The 13459-nt window shown below is 42.5% G+C and overlaps 1 protein-coding gene across 2 annotated transcripts in view; it reads left to right on the forward strand.

Moving 5' to 3' along the window:
- Window positions 1–1782: 1782 nt before the first annotated feature.
- The window catches only part of NOTCH3 (notch receptor 3), a 67334-nt gene continuing 55657 nt past the window's right edge, over window positions 1783–13459 (forward strand). For both annotated transcript variants that reach the window (XM_087883616.1, XM_087883617.1), the window contains exon 1: window positions 1783–2243. In XM_087883616.1, the coding sequence (XP_087739742.1) occupies window positions 2147–2243 (97 nt within the window). In that variant the 5' untranslated portion in view covers window positions 1783–2146. The remainder of the gene's footprint in view (window positions 2244–13459) is intronic.

Below are 13459 nucleotides of genomic sequence, written 5' to 3' on the forward strand. Positions count from 1 at the left end.
CATCTGCAGAACACCTGGCATGGGACAATTGCCTCTTCCCCCAAAGGCAGCCATGGTGGTCATGGACAGTCACAAAATCACTCATGTTGTATTATGTAGTGAACTAGCCCCACCCTCCGCCCTTCCCGGGAGTCTTAAGTGGGATCTTTGTGAAGCTCAAAGGCATGGCTACAAAGAAATATGCCATCAGAGGCATGCCACTACTTCTTCATTTAAAAAAAAAAAACCTTTTTAAAAAGTATTTTGAGTTAGGGGGCCTAGAAACATATGAATTCATACCGGTAACAATAGGCACCATGTTCCTATAATCTGCATTTATGGTAGAAATCTCATTTTGGAAATTGAATTATCCATCACTTCGTAGCAAAGGAATGATGTCAAGGTCCACCAATGTGGTATACGACCTCTTTGTCATCACTACATCCTGATCTCTTAGTACTTCTCCCTCCCCCTCAATATTATTGCAAACCCAGGCAAGTATATATTTCCAGTGTCAACATTTGGAAAACCAGGGACAAAGAAGTTAAATAATTCAAGTGAAACAATTCAGGAACTTAAGGGTGGAGCATGGAGCCAAACCTTCATTTCAAAAGCCAAGAGTCATCTAACTTAATTAAATTCAGCACAAAAGATTATTGAATGGGGTGGAATATATTTTACTGTATTCCTCTGGAGATTGGAATCATTATGCTTCCTCTGCTTCCATATTTGGTTGAGAGGGTTGTTCTCTTGGGCCACTTCCACAAAGTCACTTCACCCACAAATCTGAAAAATATGCTGTACTGTCCCCTCAAGTATTCTCATTCTGCTGCTTTCCCATTTTTTCAGCGCTGTACTTACTACGAGTCCTCTTTGGGACATCTAGTTAACATATTCCCTACAGGATTGCCTTCCTGGTTCTTTCTTAATTGCCTTTGTGCAGTCCATGCACATTTTAAAAGAAAGCAGCTTCAGGATGGTGCAATTCTCAGGAAGCTGCTAGTAATCCTTGAAGACTGAAGTCTGGTGCTATTTTTCAGTGTCTTGTAATAAGCCCATCATCCCCATCCATTGTATGGATGGTTGCGGATGTTGAGGGAGATGGTAAAATATCTGAGAGGCACTAAACTGAGGGAAGGGGGCCTGCTTTGCACCCCAGATCTCCACCCACCCCCAAATGGTGGATCCCCTTGACACATTTCAAAGACTAGAAATTAGAAATTTCTGGAAAGTTGGTTTTTTTTTTTTTTAGACTTTCTTTGTGCATCCCCAACTCTTCTTCCCCGCCCCCGGTTGAGCAGCAAGCGTGCCGAGTTTGCGTTATTGGAAGGAGTCAGAGGTTGTGGGCTGTTCCCTCCACCTTTCAACCGGGGAGAAGGATGGAAAGTTTTCCTCTCCTTGGGGATTTCGACGCGGAGGAAAACAGCAACTGTTTTTGGTCACGTTTGGAAGGCTTGGTTGGATCGTGTGTGGGAAAATGCGAGGCAATTTGATGGTCGGAGCGTGCAACCGACCCAAGCCACCCAGCCATTTCCCGGCCTTGTCCGTTCCCTCTCCCCCCGCTTTTTTTTTTGTGCCTCAGCCCCCCTTCTAGGCGATCCTTTGGACTCCCTCCTCCAGAAACCCCTCAAACCTTGATGATCGCATCCTAACGACCCACCACAGCCTCAAGTGGAAAGAAGTGAGCTAGAAGCCTTCCTGCTCGGGTAGCCCCCGTCCCCCCCCCCGTGCCCCTCCAGGAATCCAGATGCCCCTGCGGCTGTGTAAAGGGGAACGACCCAGAAGCCCCCTTCCCCCGCCCCCGAATTCCAAAGAGCGGGAAGGAGAGAGGAAGAGCGGTGCCCTGCAAAGCGCCACGCTTGTCTTTGACTTTACGCACACTCCTTTCCCCGCGCCTCCTCCCCCCCAACAGAGGCGTGGGGTGTAGGGAAAGAAGGGAGCGTGGGAGCCTGAGCCGAGGCAGGCCAGGCGGGCTTGGGTGCGGACCCCGCCCCCGGGCGGCAGGGTCGCTCCGCCCCGTTCTAACTCGGAGAAGTTTCCCAGGGTCCGGGGAACGAGGAGGCGGTGCCGAGCTTTCGCTGCCTTGGTGCCTGGCTCGAGCCTGAGCTTAGCCCCTTCCATGGATCTATAGGGCGGCCAGCAGGAGTTGAAGACCCGACTGGGGGGAATGGGCTCGGCGTCCCAGTTCCCAGGCCCTCGGCGGGCATGGCTGGTTTGCGGCTTTCTGATGGTCGCGTGGTTGGCCCGCCTGGCACTCGGGGCAGGTAAGAAGCTTCGGGGGTGCTGGTTTAGGATCGAGGGCGGGAATCCCCTTCCATCCAGACTTTTAGGATACTTGGGACGACCCCGTTCCGGGTTTTTTTTGTTTTTTTTTTTTAATCTGGGCACGAGAGATCATGGCCTCTCCGTTTCCTCTTTTCAAACTTCTCAAAAGAACTTCGCTGGGTCGTTTTAGACTCCGTTCTGAAAGTTTCGAGCGCTCTTTCCCAGGATCGGGAGATGCGGGTCCCTGAAGTTATTTTCCTTGTTCTCAGCGAATTCTCTGCCCTCTCTCCCTCCTTCCTCCCCCGCCCCCCGTGAGAAGAAGGGGAGGGAAAAAGTTTGCTGGAGTCCGACCACAAAGAAAATAAACGATCATTGTTTAATTCCAGATTGGGGAAAAGAGGGAGAGGGGGCAGCGATTTAGCTGGACCGGTTGTGGGGGGGGGCGTTATTTCATCGGCACTGATTTGAGCTGCAAGGGAAACAATCTTACACTTTTTATTTACTTAAAGCAAACTTTCTTTGCAGCCAGCTCCAGCTTCTCAACTTGGAGCAGCTGGAAAAACTGGAGCGTGGACGTAGGATTTGGCTTCAGTCCGTCCTTTCTGTAGCTTTCTTTTCAAATGAAATCTTATTCCGCAACCACGCCGGGAGGGGGGCGGGGGGGGGAGATTTGCCGTTTTCTCTAATCTCCCCCTGGAGTTTAGAGGTCTTGTACGCATGTCAGAGGATAGTTCTGTATATTTGCGTTCACCAAATGGTTAAAAGGGGGAATGGGATTTAGAGAACATGCTTGCTGTACAGATAAGTAACTAAAAGCATTTAATGAAGTCTGTATTCAGAATAATAAATAGGATTGTGCAATTGATGCGTATTAGTAGGCCCGTTGTAGATATATGATACCCAGACATTTGTCTGGATGGGAGAAAAATGTACTAGCCTGAATGGCAGTGTTCACATGATACATTTAACTGGATCAGCTAAAGAATTAACAAATGCACTTACACGACATATTGAACTTGATTAGCATTAAGTTTAATTTTTCATTACTTGGCTTTCATTACTTGCCGTATTGCGTAACCTAACCCATTGGTTTAACATGTGTTTCAATTTATTCTGTAAGCTGAAAAAGTGGTGTAATTTAATTACTTCGCTTTATGAGTGAACAATTTAGAAGAGGTGTGTACATAGACAAATGTGCTGATCTTAGCACCTTAAGTACTGTGAGTATTTGCATTTTCTTGTGATGGGAGCCATTATGAATGAAAGGAACAGTTTGGATTTTAAGACTTTCCTCCCTCTCCTTCTCTCCCTCCCTCCATTTTTTAAATATTTGAGATTAAAATGAAATGATCTTGGTGGTGGTGCTTTTGTTATGCGCTGTGTTGTGTTTACAGGATAGTGAAAAGAGGCTTGGTGATGGCTTGAGCAGATGTAGTAGCAGCTGTCACCCCTGGTTTCCCTCCTTCACATTCTGTTGGACTACAAAATTTTATTGTTGCTGCAAGGAATTCTGCAAAAATTGTCTAAGGACTCACTTCAGCCAGAGCTACAGGCCCAAAGGTACCAGGTTTCTTTATGCCTGGCCTAGAAGTTGCTATCTCTGGGCTGTAAAGTAGCCTCTTGGAGTCAAACTACGGAGTGCTTAGCAATTGAGGCAGCCAGTTCTCAGGCTTCTTGGGAGTTCAGTGGCTCAGTCTGTGCCCTGAAATCTATTCCTTCTCTCTCTCCCCCACCCCCACCCCCATATATGCTCGCTCACACACTTTTTTTCCCAATTTGTGCTCTGGGAATAAACTGAGATGCAAGCAGGAGATAAGATGATTTAATTGGGTGTCGTGCATCAACTTGCTTTGGCCCATGAATCGTGCAGCAGCGAGATGCCAGGGATGAGATAATTGCTGCAAAAGGTAAATAGAACGTAGGGCTATTATTCAGCATGGGTTTCACTCTCCCATGAAGCTGCCTGACTGGTTTGGGGAAGCCGACCTTGCTTATTACAATGTTCCCAGCCAGCTGGTTCTGCAGTGCGTGGGAATGTGTGGCTCGTCCTATGCATGAGGCCAGGAGATTGTGGATGCCCGGGAATATGAATCCCTCCTCCTCTCCCCGCCAGCTTGCTGCTTGGCTGGACATAGACAGGGCTTTGTTCTTGGTTGAGCAATTCCAAAGCAGTGCTGTTGAAATCCTGGCGGTCTCTAGCAGAGGAGGGCTTGAAGCTGCTGCTCAGAGCCACCCTTGAATGTTTTTAATAACGCTGGAGAATTTGCATTCACACTAAAGTGATGGGAGATTCTTATCCCGCAGCTTCCAAAGCAGCATATAGAGAGGCCCTTGAGAATTAGGTGATATGAAGGCCAAGTTTCTGAGTTTGGATTGGCAGAAATAAAGTTTTCATTGTTAGGATGGTGGGCTGGGCTGAACCAGATAAAGGTCATGGAAAGGTTGGAAGTCTGTCTTGTGGGAGGATGTAATCTGGAGGGGACTGCTTTTCTGCCATGTTATACATAGGAAATCTAGAGCTCGGCATTTATGAATTCTATTTTCTGCCTTCTAAAAACAGTACTCAAGGCGGTTAGCAACAATATGGAAACTATGAAAACTTTGATTAAAAACTCAAAAACCAATAATTAAGAAATAAATTAGCCCACCAAATTAAATGACTTCCTCAGGAAACTAGTTTAAATGTTTTAAAATTTGGGAAATGTGTATTTGCTTGTTGGCAGAAGAAGATTGGCATTTACTAGGTTGGCTTTTCTCCCTATATAATTCTGCTGTTGGGAGCAACCACTGAAAAGGCCCTCTGTCAAGTTCTAGGCAAACTGCGTGTCTGATTGATGGGACGGAAAGAATCCTTTTTAAAAAGAACCTGAACACTAAAACCTCCTGTGTTCTTTCAAAGAATGTAGTCCCTAGAACATGTAGGGCTTTGCATGAATCAGAAATGTCATAGGAAAGTCAGTTTTGTTCTTGGTTGGAATTATCCAGACTAGCCAAGGTTACCAAGTTTTTTTTTAAAGGAAAATGTATGACATGGATCTGGCACTTACAGTTCTTGGACTTTAACTAGGACGCCATTTAAATCTAGACATGGCTAAATCTGGATATACTCCCAAACCGGGAATTTGAGAGTTCAAGGATCTTGTAAGCTCTGCTGCTGTTCCTTCCCTTTGGAACAGCATCTCCCCTGAGATTTTGGTTTGACTCGACCCTGCCTGCTTTTTGGAAGGCATTAAAGATCAGCTTTTTTTTCCCACCGGGTACTGGTATGGCCCAGTGTGTTATTTTCCCATAGTGCTTATGTGTTTCTATGTTGTTCTTTTGGTTTGTGTTTTTTTAATTATGTTTTTCTTTCAATTGATTATTGTTATTGAAGATTTGAGGTGCTCTGAGTCAAGTACTGAGTAAGTAACAAACAGGCTCATTAATTTTGAAGGTTGCCTGTACCCAGATGTGTTTTTTAATGCTACCTCTTTTTCATCCAGTCTCTTGCTGACATTCAATCACTGATTGAGAACATGAACAGCTTCCTTGGATTGAGAAGGAAAAAATATTTTCCTTTGCCATCAACAGATGTAGTTTTGGTTAGGGTTGCCATCAACAGATGTAGAATCCATTTCCTTGCAAAGCAGACATTTTGTCTTTTCCAAGGCTGTTTCTTATTTTCTGCTTTGTTAGACTAATAACAATGTGGTGATCTAGCGCTTAACTTGATAAAGTCCTTATTTGAAAGCCATTTCATGTGATCATATGCAGATTTTTTTTTTCCAACTTTGACATACACCGCATTCCTTCAGATGAAAAAAAAATCTGTATTCTCTGCAGAAGAGATTTTGTAAGATAAAATGTCCTACCCTTACAGAACAGGTGGAATCTGTTGCTATAAAGTATTTGGTCTAGGACTGGACATTTAAGACCTTTCAGTCAGTTGTGCCGTTAAAAGGAGCCAGGATTCATTTGCAAAGATTGAAGCCAGGCCTTACTTGTTTAAAAACCAGGTTGCACAGTAATTTCTTTGAATGTTAACCTGTAAAATTGAGTTTTTAAATTCAGTATGCTTCTTGCAATGGCTTCCCCTACACTCATCCATATCCCTATTTCTTTTTATATATCTTAACGTGAAATTAGAAAGGACACATTCCATGTTTCTGTCGGTTTGCTGAAGGAGTCATCAGAGCTTTGCTATTGCAGAATTCTCTCTGGGGATTTGAAACTTCCCTTGTTTTTCCAGTCTTGAGGTGGACATGCCAAGTGGGCATTTTAATCTCCTAGTTTTGTTAGAGGACTTTCATGGATCTTCCCTGATGACTGGATTCAGTTTGGTCCAGTTACCAACTGATTACATTTAATTGGCTTCCATTATCCTTCTTTCAGGGTGCTTTATCGTCAGTATACCTCTGGAATGGGAAATCGTGGTTTCCTTCCATATGCTGGGGTTGGACTTTTTCTGCTGGGTGCAGGGCAGAAGACTTCCCTCCCCATTCCTGGATCCTATGAACTGAAGCTATCTGTACCGTGTTTCCCCCAAAATAAGACATCCACTGATAATAAGCCCAATTGGGCTTTTGAACGCATGGCAATATGGCCAAGTGCTTATTTCAGGGTTCAAAAAAAAATATAAGACAGGGTCTTATTTTCAGGGAAACACGGTACTTAGAGCAGTACTCTGCTGTACTTGCAGCAGAGATACAGCAGCTGCCTTCCTGCTGCAGCCTCTCCAGAGGCAACATTGAGCCAACCAGCTGGCCACTCAACTCAGCCTCTTTATTCTGCCCACATGGCAAGCTGGTTAACAAAGGCATTGCAAAGGCAGCTGGAGAGAATTTGGGATGCCCTTAGACAGCTTTGCTGTACTCAGTCATTTCTGGAATTGACTTTCAATCGGTATCCGCTTTTTCTTTTATCAACTTGGGATTTAAAATGCATGTATGTGTTCAAGCATCTTCTTAGTTGTGTTATATTTGGGTCTACCTTATTGTGGATCTGGTGCCCAAATTTATAGTTTGTAAACATTCTGTTTAAAAGCAGCAGTATGAAAATTGGGCCACTGTATAGGGACTGTAACATCTGGATAACAACTAGAGGGCAGCAAAGAGTTAAGATTTACTGTATCTCTGCTGCCATCTACCTTGTTTCCCCGAAAAATAAGACCCTGTCTTATATTTTTTTGAACCCTGAAATAAGCGCTTGGCCTTATTGCCATGCGCTCAAAAGCCTGATTGGGCTTATTATCAGGGGATGTCTTATTTTGGGGGAAACAGGGTATTAGTTTCCCACATTTTTCAAAGTTATAGTAGCCTTAATGAAAATAAGTGCAAATGTTGATCAGCCTTAAAACAGTGGGAAACATTGACAGCCTGAGCCTTTTTGAGAAGGGAGCTACGAAGGAGGACACTTTGCGTCTTTGACATTTGGACCCAATCTCTTTTGAGATGTTTCACTCAAAATATCCCTTTTTTGGTCAGAATTTTACTTGTCTCTTGTAAGTTATCTCTCTCTTTTGCCATGTTGGGTATAATTCCATTCCAGCTATTTATGATAAGACTAGGAATGTCCAGCTGCACTATAGTTATTACTTTAAGAATTTTATGCCTTGTTTTGCTTGCTTTTCCATCCCTATCCCATTTTCCTTTTGTGTCAAGAGTACCTTAGATTATAAATGTGGGAGAGGAGTTTCTCTTGCTTTTATATATATCACTACACAACTTTGGAGCCTTTTGATTGAAAAGTGGGGCTAAGAATATTTTAGAACAGCGGTCGTCAAACTACGGCCCGCAGGCCACATACGGCCCACCGAAGCCATTAATCCGGCCTGTGTGGGTCCACGAGGCTACCCCACCCATATTGCCCCACCTACCCGCTGGCCCCTACCCACCTTCTGGAGGCTGAGGAGGCCAAAAACGGGATGTGCGGAAGCCCCGGGAGCAGGGGTGAAATGCTGCCAGTTCGGACCGGTTCGCCCGATCCGGTAGCAATGGTGGCAGGGTGGTTCGGAGAACCGGTAGCAAAAATCCCTGTGCCCCCCCCCCATGCCCAGCTGAGCCGCGCGATCATCAGAGGGTTTTTTTTTTACTTTTAAAAGCATTTTTTCTACAAACTTTTCGGCTGAAAAAATGCTTTTAAAAGTAAAAAAAAAAGCCTCTGATGATCGCATGACTCAGCTGGGATAGTCAGAGGCTTTTAAAAGCATTTTTTTCTGCCACCTCTTCAGCTGAGGAGGTTGTAGAAAAAATGCTTTTAAAAGTAAAAAAAAAAAAGTTGGCCATACCCACCCAGTCACATTACCCCTCCCCCCCACCAAGCCACGCCCACAGAACCGGTAGTGACAAATTTTACATTTCACCACTGCCCGGGAGGCCAAAAACAAGCCCATTTTTGGGCGGCAGAGTGGCACTGGAGACTGAAGAGGCCAAAAAAGGAGAGAGAGAGAGACACACACACACACACAACACAGCCACATCCCTTTACTAACCTGCTTTCCACCCCCAGGAGCATAACAAAATTTAATTTGTATGTATTGTTTAATGGACTGCCAAATTGGCTATACCCACCCAGTCACATGACCACCTAGCCACGCCCACCCAGCCGGTCCAGCCACACCCAGCCATCCAGCCTGGTCCCCCAACAGTCTGAGGGCCTGTGAATTGGCCCCCTGTTTAAAAAGTTTGAGGACCCAGCTTTAGAATAATTGTTGTTTTTTTCTTTTTTTGATCCTGTGCTTAGAGTCCATGCAATTTTTTTTCCAGATTTCTTATAGTTGAGGCTCTGTATTGTTTATGTGTTTTATGCAAGCACAACAATTTATATTTGATGCAAAATCTATCTAAATAACCATATTTTAAATGTATTTAATCAGTTTTGACCTTGTTTTCTAAAGCAGTCTTCTAGCCTCTATAGCTATAAAAATAGGTAAGGAGGGGCAAAGGCTGGTGACATTTGAAAAACCAATGAAAAAACTTTAAATGGTGAGGAATTGTGGTGTGCTGTGCTCTGAGGTGCCAATTATTCTACACCACAACTAAGAATAAGTTACACAATATAATTAACATATGCAGATTTGCTCCCTTTACAGTCATATTTTGGGACAAATTTTTTGGCTCGGAATGGTGTGTACTCTGGCACAGAATCTTGATTTTTTTTTTTTGTAACAAATATATGCACAGCCCTGTTTAAAAGTGGCAGCCAAAAAGGAGCTGAAATCACTTAACCACACCCTACATGGTAACTAAGAGATGTGGGTGGTGTGCACATCCTGTGTCATTTGAGAATTAAAAAGAAAATGGGGAATTTTGGAAGGCTCATTCAGGGTTGGAAAATTGTTTTTGAGAGATGTTCCGTAGTCTAGGTATATTTGAGAAAAAGAAGCTGTGCTAAATAGCATACAGTATGCTTATCGTATTAATGGATTGTTTTCAAACCACGGTGTCTACTTCTGTCCTGAAAACCTTTTGGTGTTGTAGTTTGGTGTTGAACCTTATTCCAGCAATGGCATTGTCTCAGCCGTTGAATGTTCATGATCAAACATAGTAATTGCAATAAATGGCTCCTTCTGTGGAGGACTTCCACTAGTAGCTGAAAACATATTTATCCAGCCCTTCCTTAAGTTTATAAACAGCCCTCATTATGTTACTTTATTTTTAAACAATTGAACAGAACTAGTGTGATGCAGTATCTAAAGTGTTGACCCAAATCTGGGAGACCTGACTCAGGTCCACCTTCAGTATGATGGAAACTCACCGGGTGACTCTGGGTCAGTCATTTTCTCTTAGCCCAGCAAATAGAACAAAAATAACCACATTGAACAGTGAATTCAGTATTCACTTAGATTGCAAAGTTGCCCAGAGTATCAGTATGGATAAAGCAAGATATCTTTTAAAGGAGCTTATCTGGCGACTTTGGATCTTCTCATTGAGGAATTCCATGAGTTCCTACAGCATTCTTTGAAAAGAAAACAAGACAAGATAATAGAGATTTGTTGAGGAGGATGTGCTCTGAGCTAGCCAGTTACTCCATCCAGATGATGACTTCTCTTTCTTAAAGGGAACAGCTGTTGCATGACCAGAATGTTGGTATCTATAGAAATCTTTTGGGGTACTGGCAGCAGATTAGAGTCTCTTGGCAGTGAAATTCAACCTCATCTTATGTAGCAACCTTTACAACCTTCATGCCTTCCTTCTGTGTTGCAAATGAAATGTTTTGGTTGCAGAGAGCAACTCTATTTCTGTCTGGGAAGAGTTAATTCTGAAGTACACAGTGGGGATAGTAAGGTAAGCCTGACAACAAGGCAAAAGTTGCATAATCTATAATGTATCAAGGGCAGGCCATCTTTCAAAGCTCACTGATGAACTTATCCAGTGTTATGTCTTAAGTGCTGTAGTGACCTAAAAACCTTAATCAGCCTGTCTACCTACTTATTGAAATTACACTGTTGGTTTTAATTTAATATGACCTTGGTAGTGGGGAATCTCATCTTATTTGTTACTTCATTTACTCCTCCACTTTGAACAATGTGTTTATGATTATCTTGTTTATATCAGAAGGCATAAAGACACCTCTCTCTCTGATGCTGTCTGCCACACAATTGGATGGATGGCTTTGTGCTTAACATCGCCCAGGTCTCTTCAATATTCATTGCTTGCTCTGTGGTAAATTCTGTAATGCAAGACACATTGTAATGTGTCCATTGAGAGACACAGTGGACATACCCTGGGGAAATTGTAGCTCAGTGTCCTTAGTCCCTTGTATTTTCAAAGCTACATCTTAAGTTTTCTTCAGGCATTATAATGTTCTTAGTGGGTAACTTCTGTGCTCTATTAACTATGAGATAGTCCCACCTAAGCAAAGGCTACTTGATGCTTATGCAAAAGGAATTTACATGTTTTAAGACAGTGGCACATGCATCAGTTCCCAAGTCTGGTGTTTTATAGGTAAGAACTAAATCTTCATTCTACCATAATTTTTTCCTGCATTAACTGCATGGATTAGAGATAGTTAGGTTGTATTCCACCAGAAATATACAGTCCAAATGGGAGAGCTAAACCCCCATTTTGAATAAGGATACGGCAGTGAACCAGGATAGCTGCACATTACTTTGAGAAGATGAAAAATTGGTATTAGCTGTAGCAGTTTTTATTGCACTAATATAGTAAAAACATCATCAAACATGTACAGTGTAAATAAAGGCTCTATAGAATTGAGTAGCTGTGATTCTGGAATAGCTATGGAATAATGCATTTATTTGGCCACACTAGTGAGAGATAAGTTATGTAAAGGTTTGAATCTTGACAAGATACCAATGTCGGTAAAAAGGAGTCAGTTTGCTTCCATTAAAATAATCTTTTTTTTAAAAGTTCTTGCATTCATTTGCTTTTTTAAATTATAAATATATTCCAGCACGTCTTTGTTTCCAATGAAAAACCCAGTTTGACCTCCAGTCATTAACAGCTAAACAGTTTTGTATGACTTTGTCTTTATTGCTTCATTTTTAATTGAGGCAATGCATGAGACAGGTGCTTTATGAGGCAAGATTTTAAATTGAGAACTATAGGCTTGTTCTCCTGTCCTCTGTAGAATGGCCATCATAGCAGATTAGAGCATATTAATTAATATAAATCAGTCTTCTGGGCCAACGTTCCCTGCTCTTCCTTTTAGGCGTAGCAAGACTTGGATTCAAAGCATTCCTTTTTTCTTCATTCTACCAGGTGTTTTCTGATTACACATTAGAACCAATTTTAGACCATGGCTGTCAAACTTGTGGCCCGCAGGCTGGATGCGTCATACGCTGGTGATGCCCACACCTGGTTTAGCAAAGGGGGGGGAAAGAAATACATCACGTGACACTGCCGTGATGCCGCAGGTTTGACAGCCCTGTTTTAGACTAAGGGAGCTAGAACCACTGTTTCTCAACTTGGCAAGCTTACGATGGGTGGACTTCAGTTCCCAGAATTCTAGGAGTTGAGGTCCATTCATCTTAAACTTGCCAAGGTTGTGAAACACAGCATTAGACAGTCAGGCAACCTTCAGTTTGGATTAGCTCTCTTGCTCTTCCCCACAGCTAGAAAGATGAGGAATAATAATGATGACGATGATGATGATGCTATGTAAATTTACTTGATTTATGTACCAGTAATTAGTACAGCCTGCAAGTTTAGGCAGCTTTATTTTGTTTATGCTTTAAAAAAAACACAAAGCACAAGGCATATTCATTCAGAATGTGTCTTCTGAAGGACAGCTCACCTTATTATCAAATTTGTAATTAATGCCTGATCTCTTGGTTTCACTTCATCATTTGCACCATATTAATTCATAGCATAATACTATTATTGTGGGCAGTTTCTATCAGATGTGTCATGTAAAAACAAATAAAGCAAAGCTTTCTCAAGGTGTACCATATTTTTCAGACTATAAATTTAGAAGAGGAAATCAACAAAAAAAAGTTTTTGGCGTCCATGTGCCACATTTTTGGGCTTTTTGAAGCCTTTTTTCAGCCCATTTTCAATGGTTTTTTTCTGCCCGTTTTCTAGGATTTTTTTTTTTTTTGGCTAGTTTTCAAGGCTCTTTTTGGCCCATTTTTGGAGCTTTTTTCAGGCCATTTCCCCCCCCAAAAAACTGGCAAAAAAATCCTCAAAAACGAGTTGAAAAAATCCTCAAAAACAGGCCGAAAAAAGCCTCAAAAACAGGCTGAAAAAAGCCCAAAAATGGGCCGAAAAAAGGCCCGAAAATGGGGCATGTGGAGGACAAAAAAAAAACGGTTGGTTGGTGACATTTTCACCCCCCTTTGGGAGGCAAAAAAAGTGCGTCTTATAGTCTGAAAAATGCAGTATGTATGAGAAACAAATGCTTCCATATCCTGATTGCAGCTATTATGTTGGTCCCTCATGTAATCAGGCCCTAGGCCTCTTAGTTTAGTTCTTGAGTAGAACTGACTGTTTCATGTGTCCTCTCTCCTAACTTCTGAGGCTTTCGTTAAAATCAGTTTCATAGCTGCAAGAACTTCCACCGTCTTCCCCAAATGAACCCGCGAGTCTGATTTTCATCAATGACCAAATTCTTAACTACCGTTTTCTTTATTAATTCCCAATGCAAGGAATGCAAAGTAGAATCTTGTTCTTATGTTTCTCTGGAAAGTAGAGATAGCCTTTTCAGGATTAGTTCTGCCATAGGAGAGCAAACAACCACTTCATTTGGCAGATGGAGAAGAAAGGTGAATTGAGGCTTG

This window comes from Pantherophis guttatus, chromosome 2, assembly GCF_059756535.1.
Source record: "Pantherophis guttatus breed Tessera chromosome 2, ASM5975653v1, whole genome shotgun sequence".
Classification (NCBI taxonomy): domain Eukaryota; kingdom Metazoa; phylum Chordata; class Lepidosauria; order Squamata; family Colubridae; genus Pantherophis; species Pantherophis guttatus.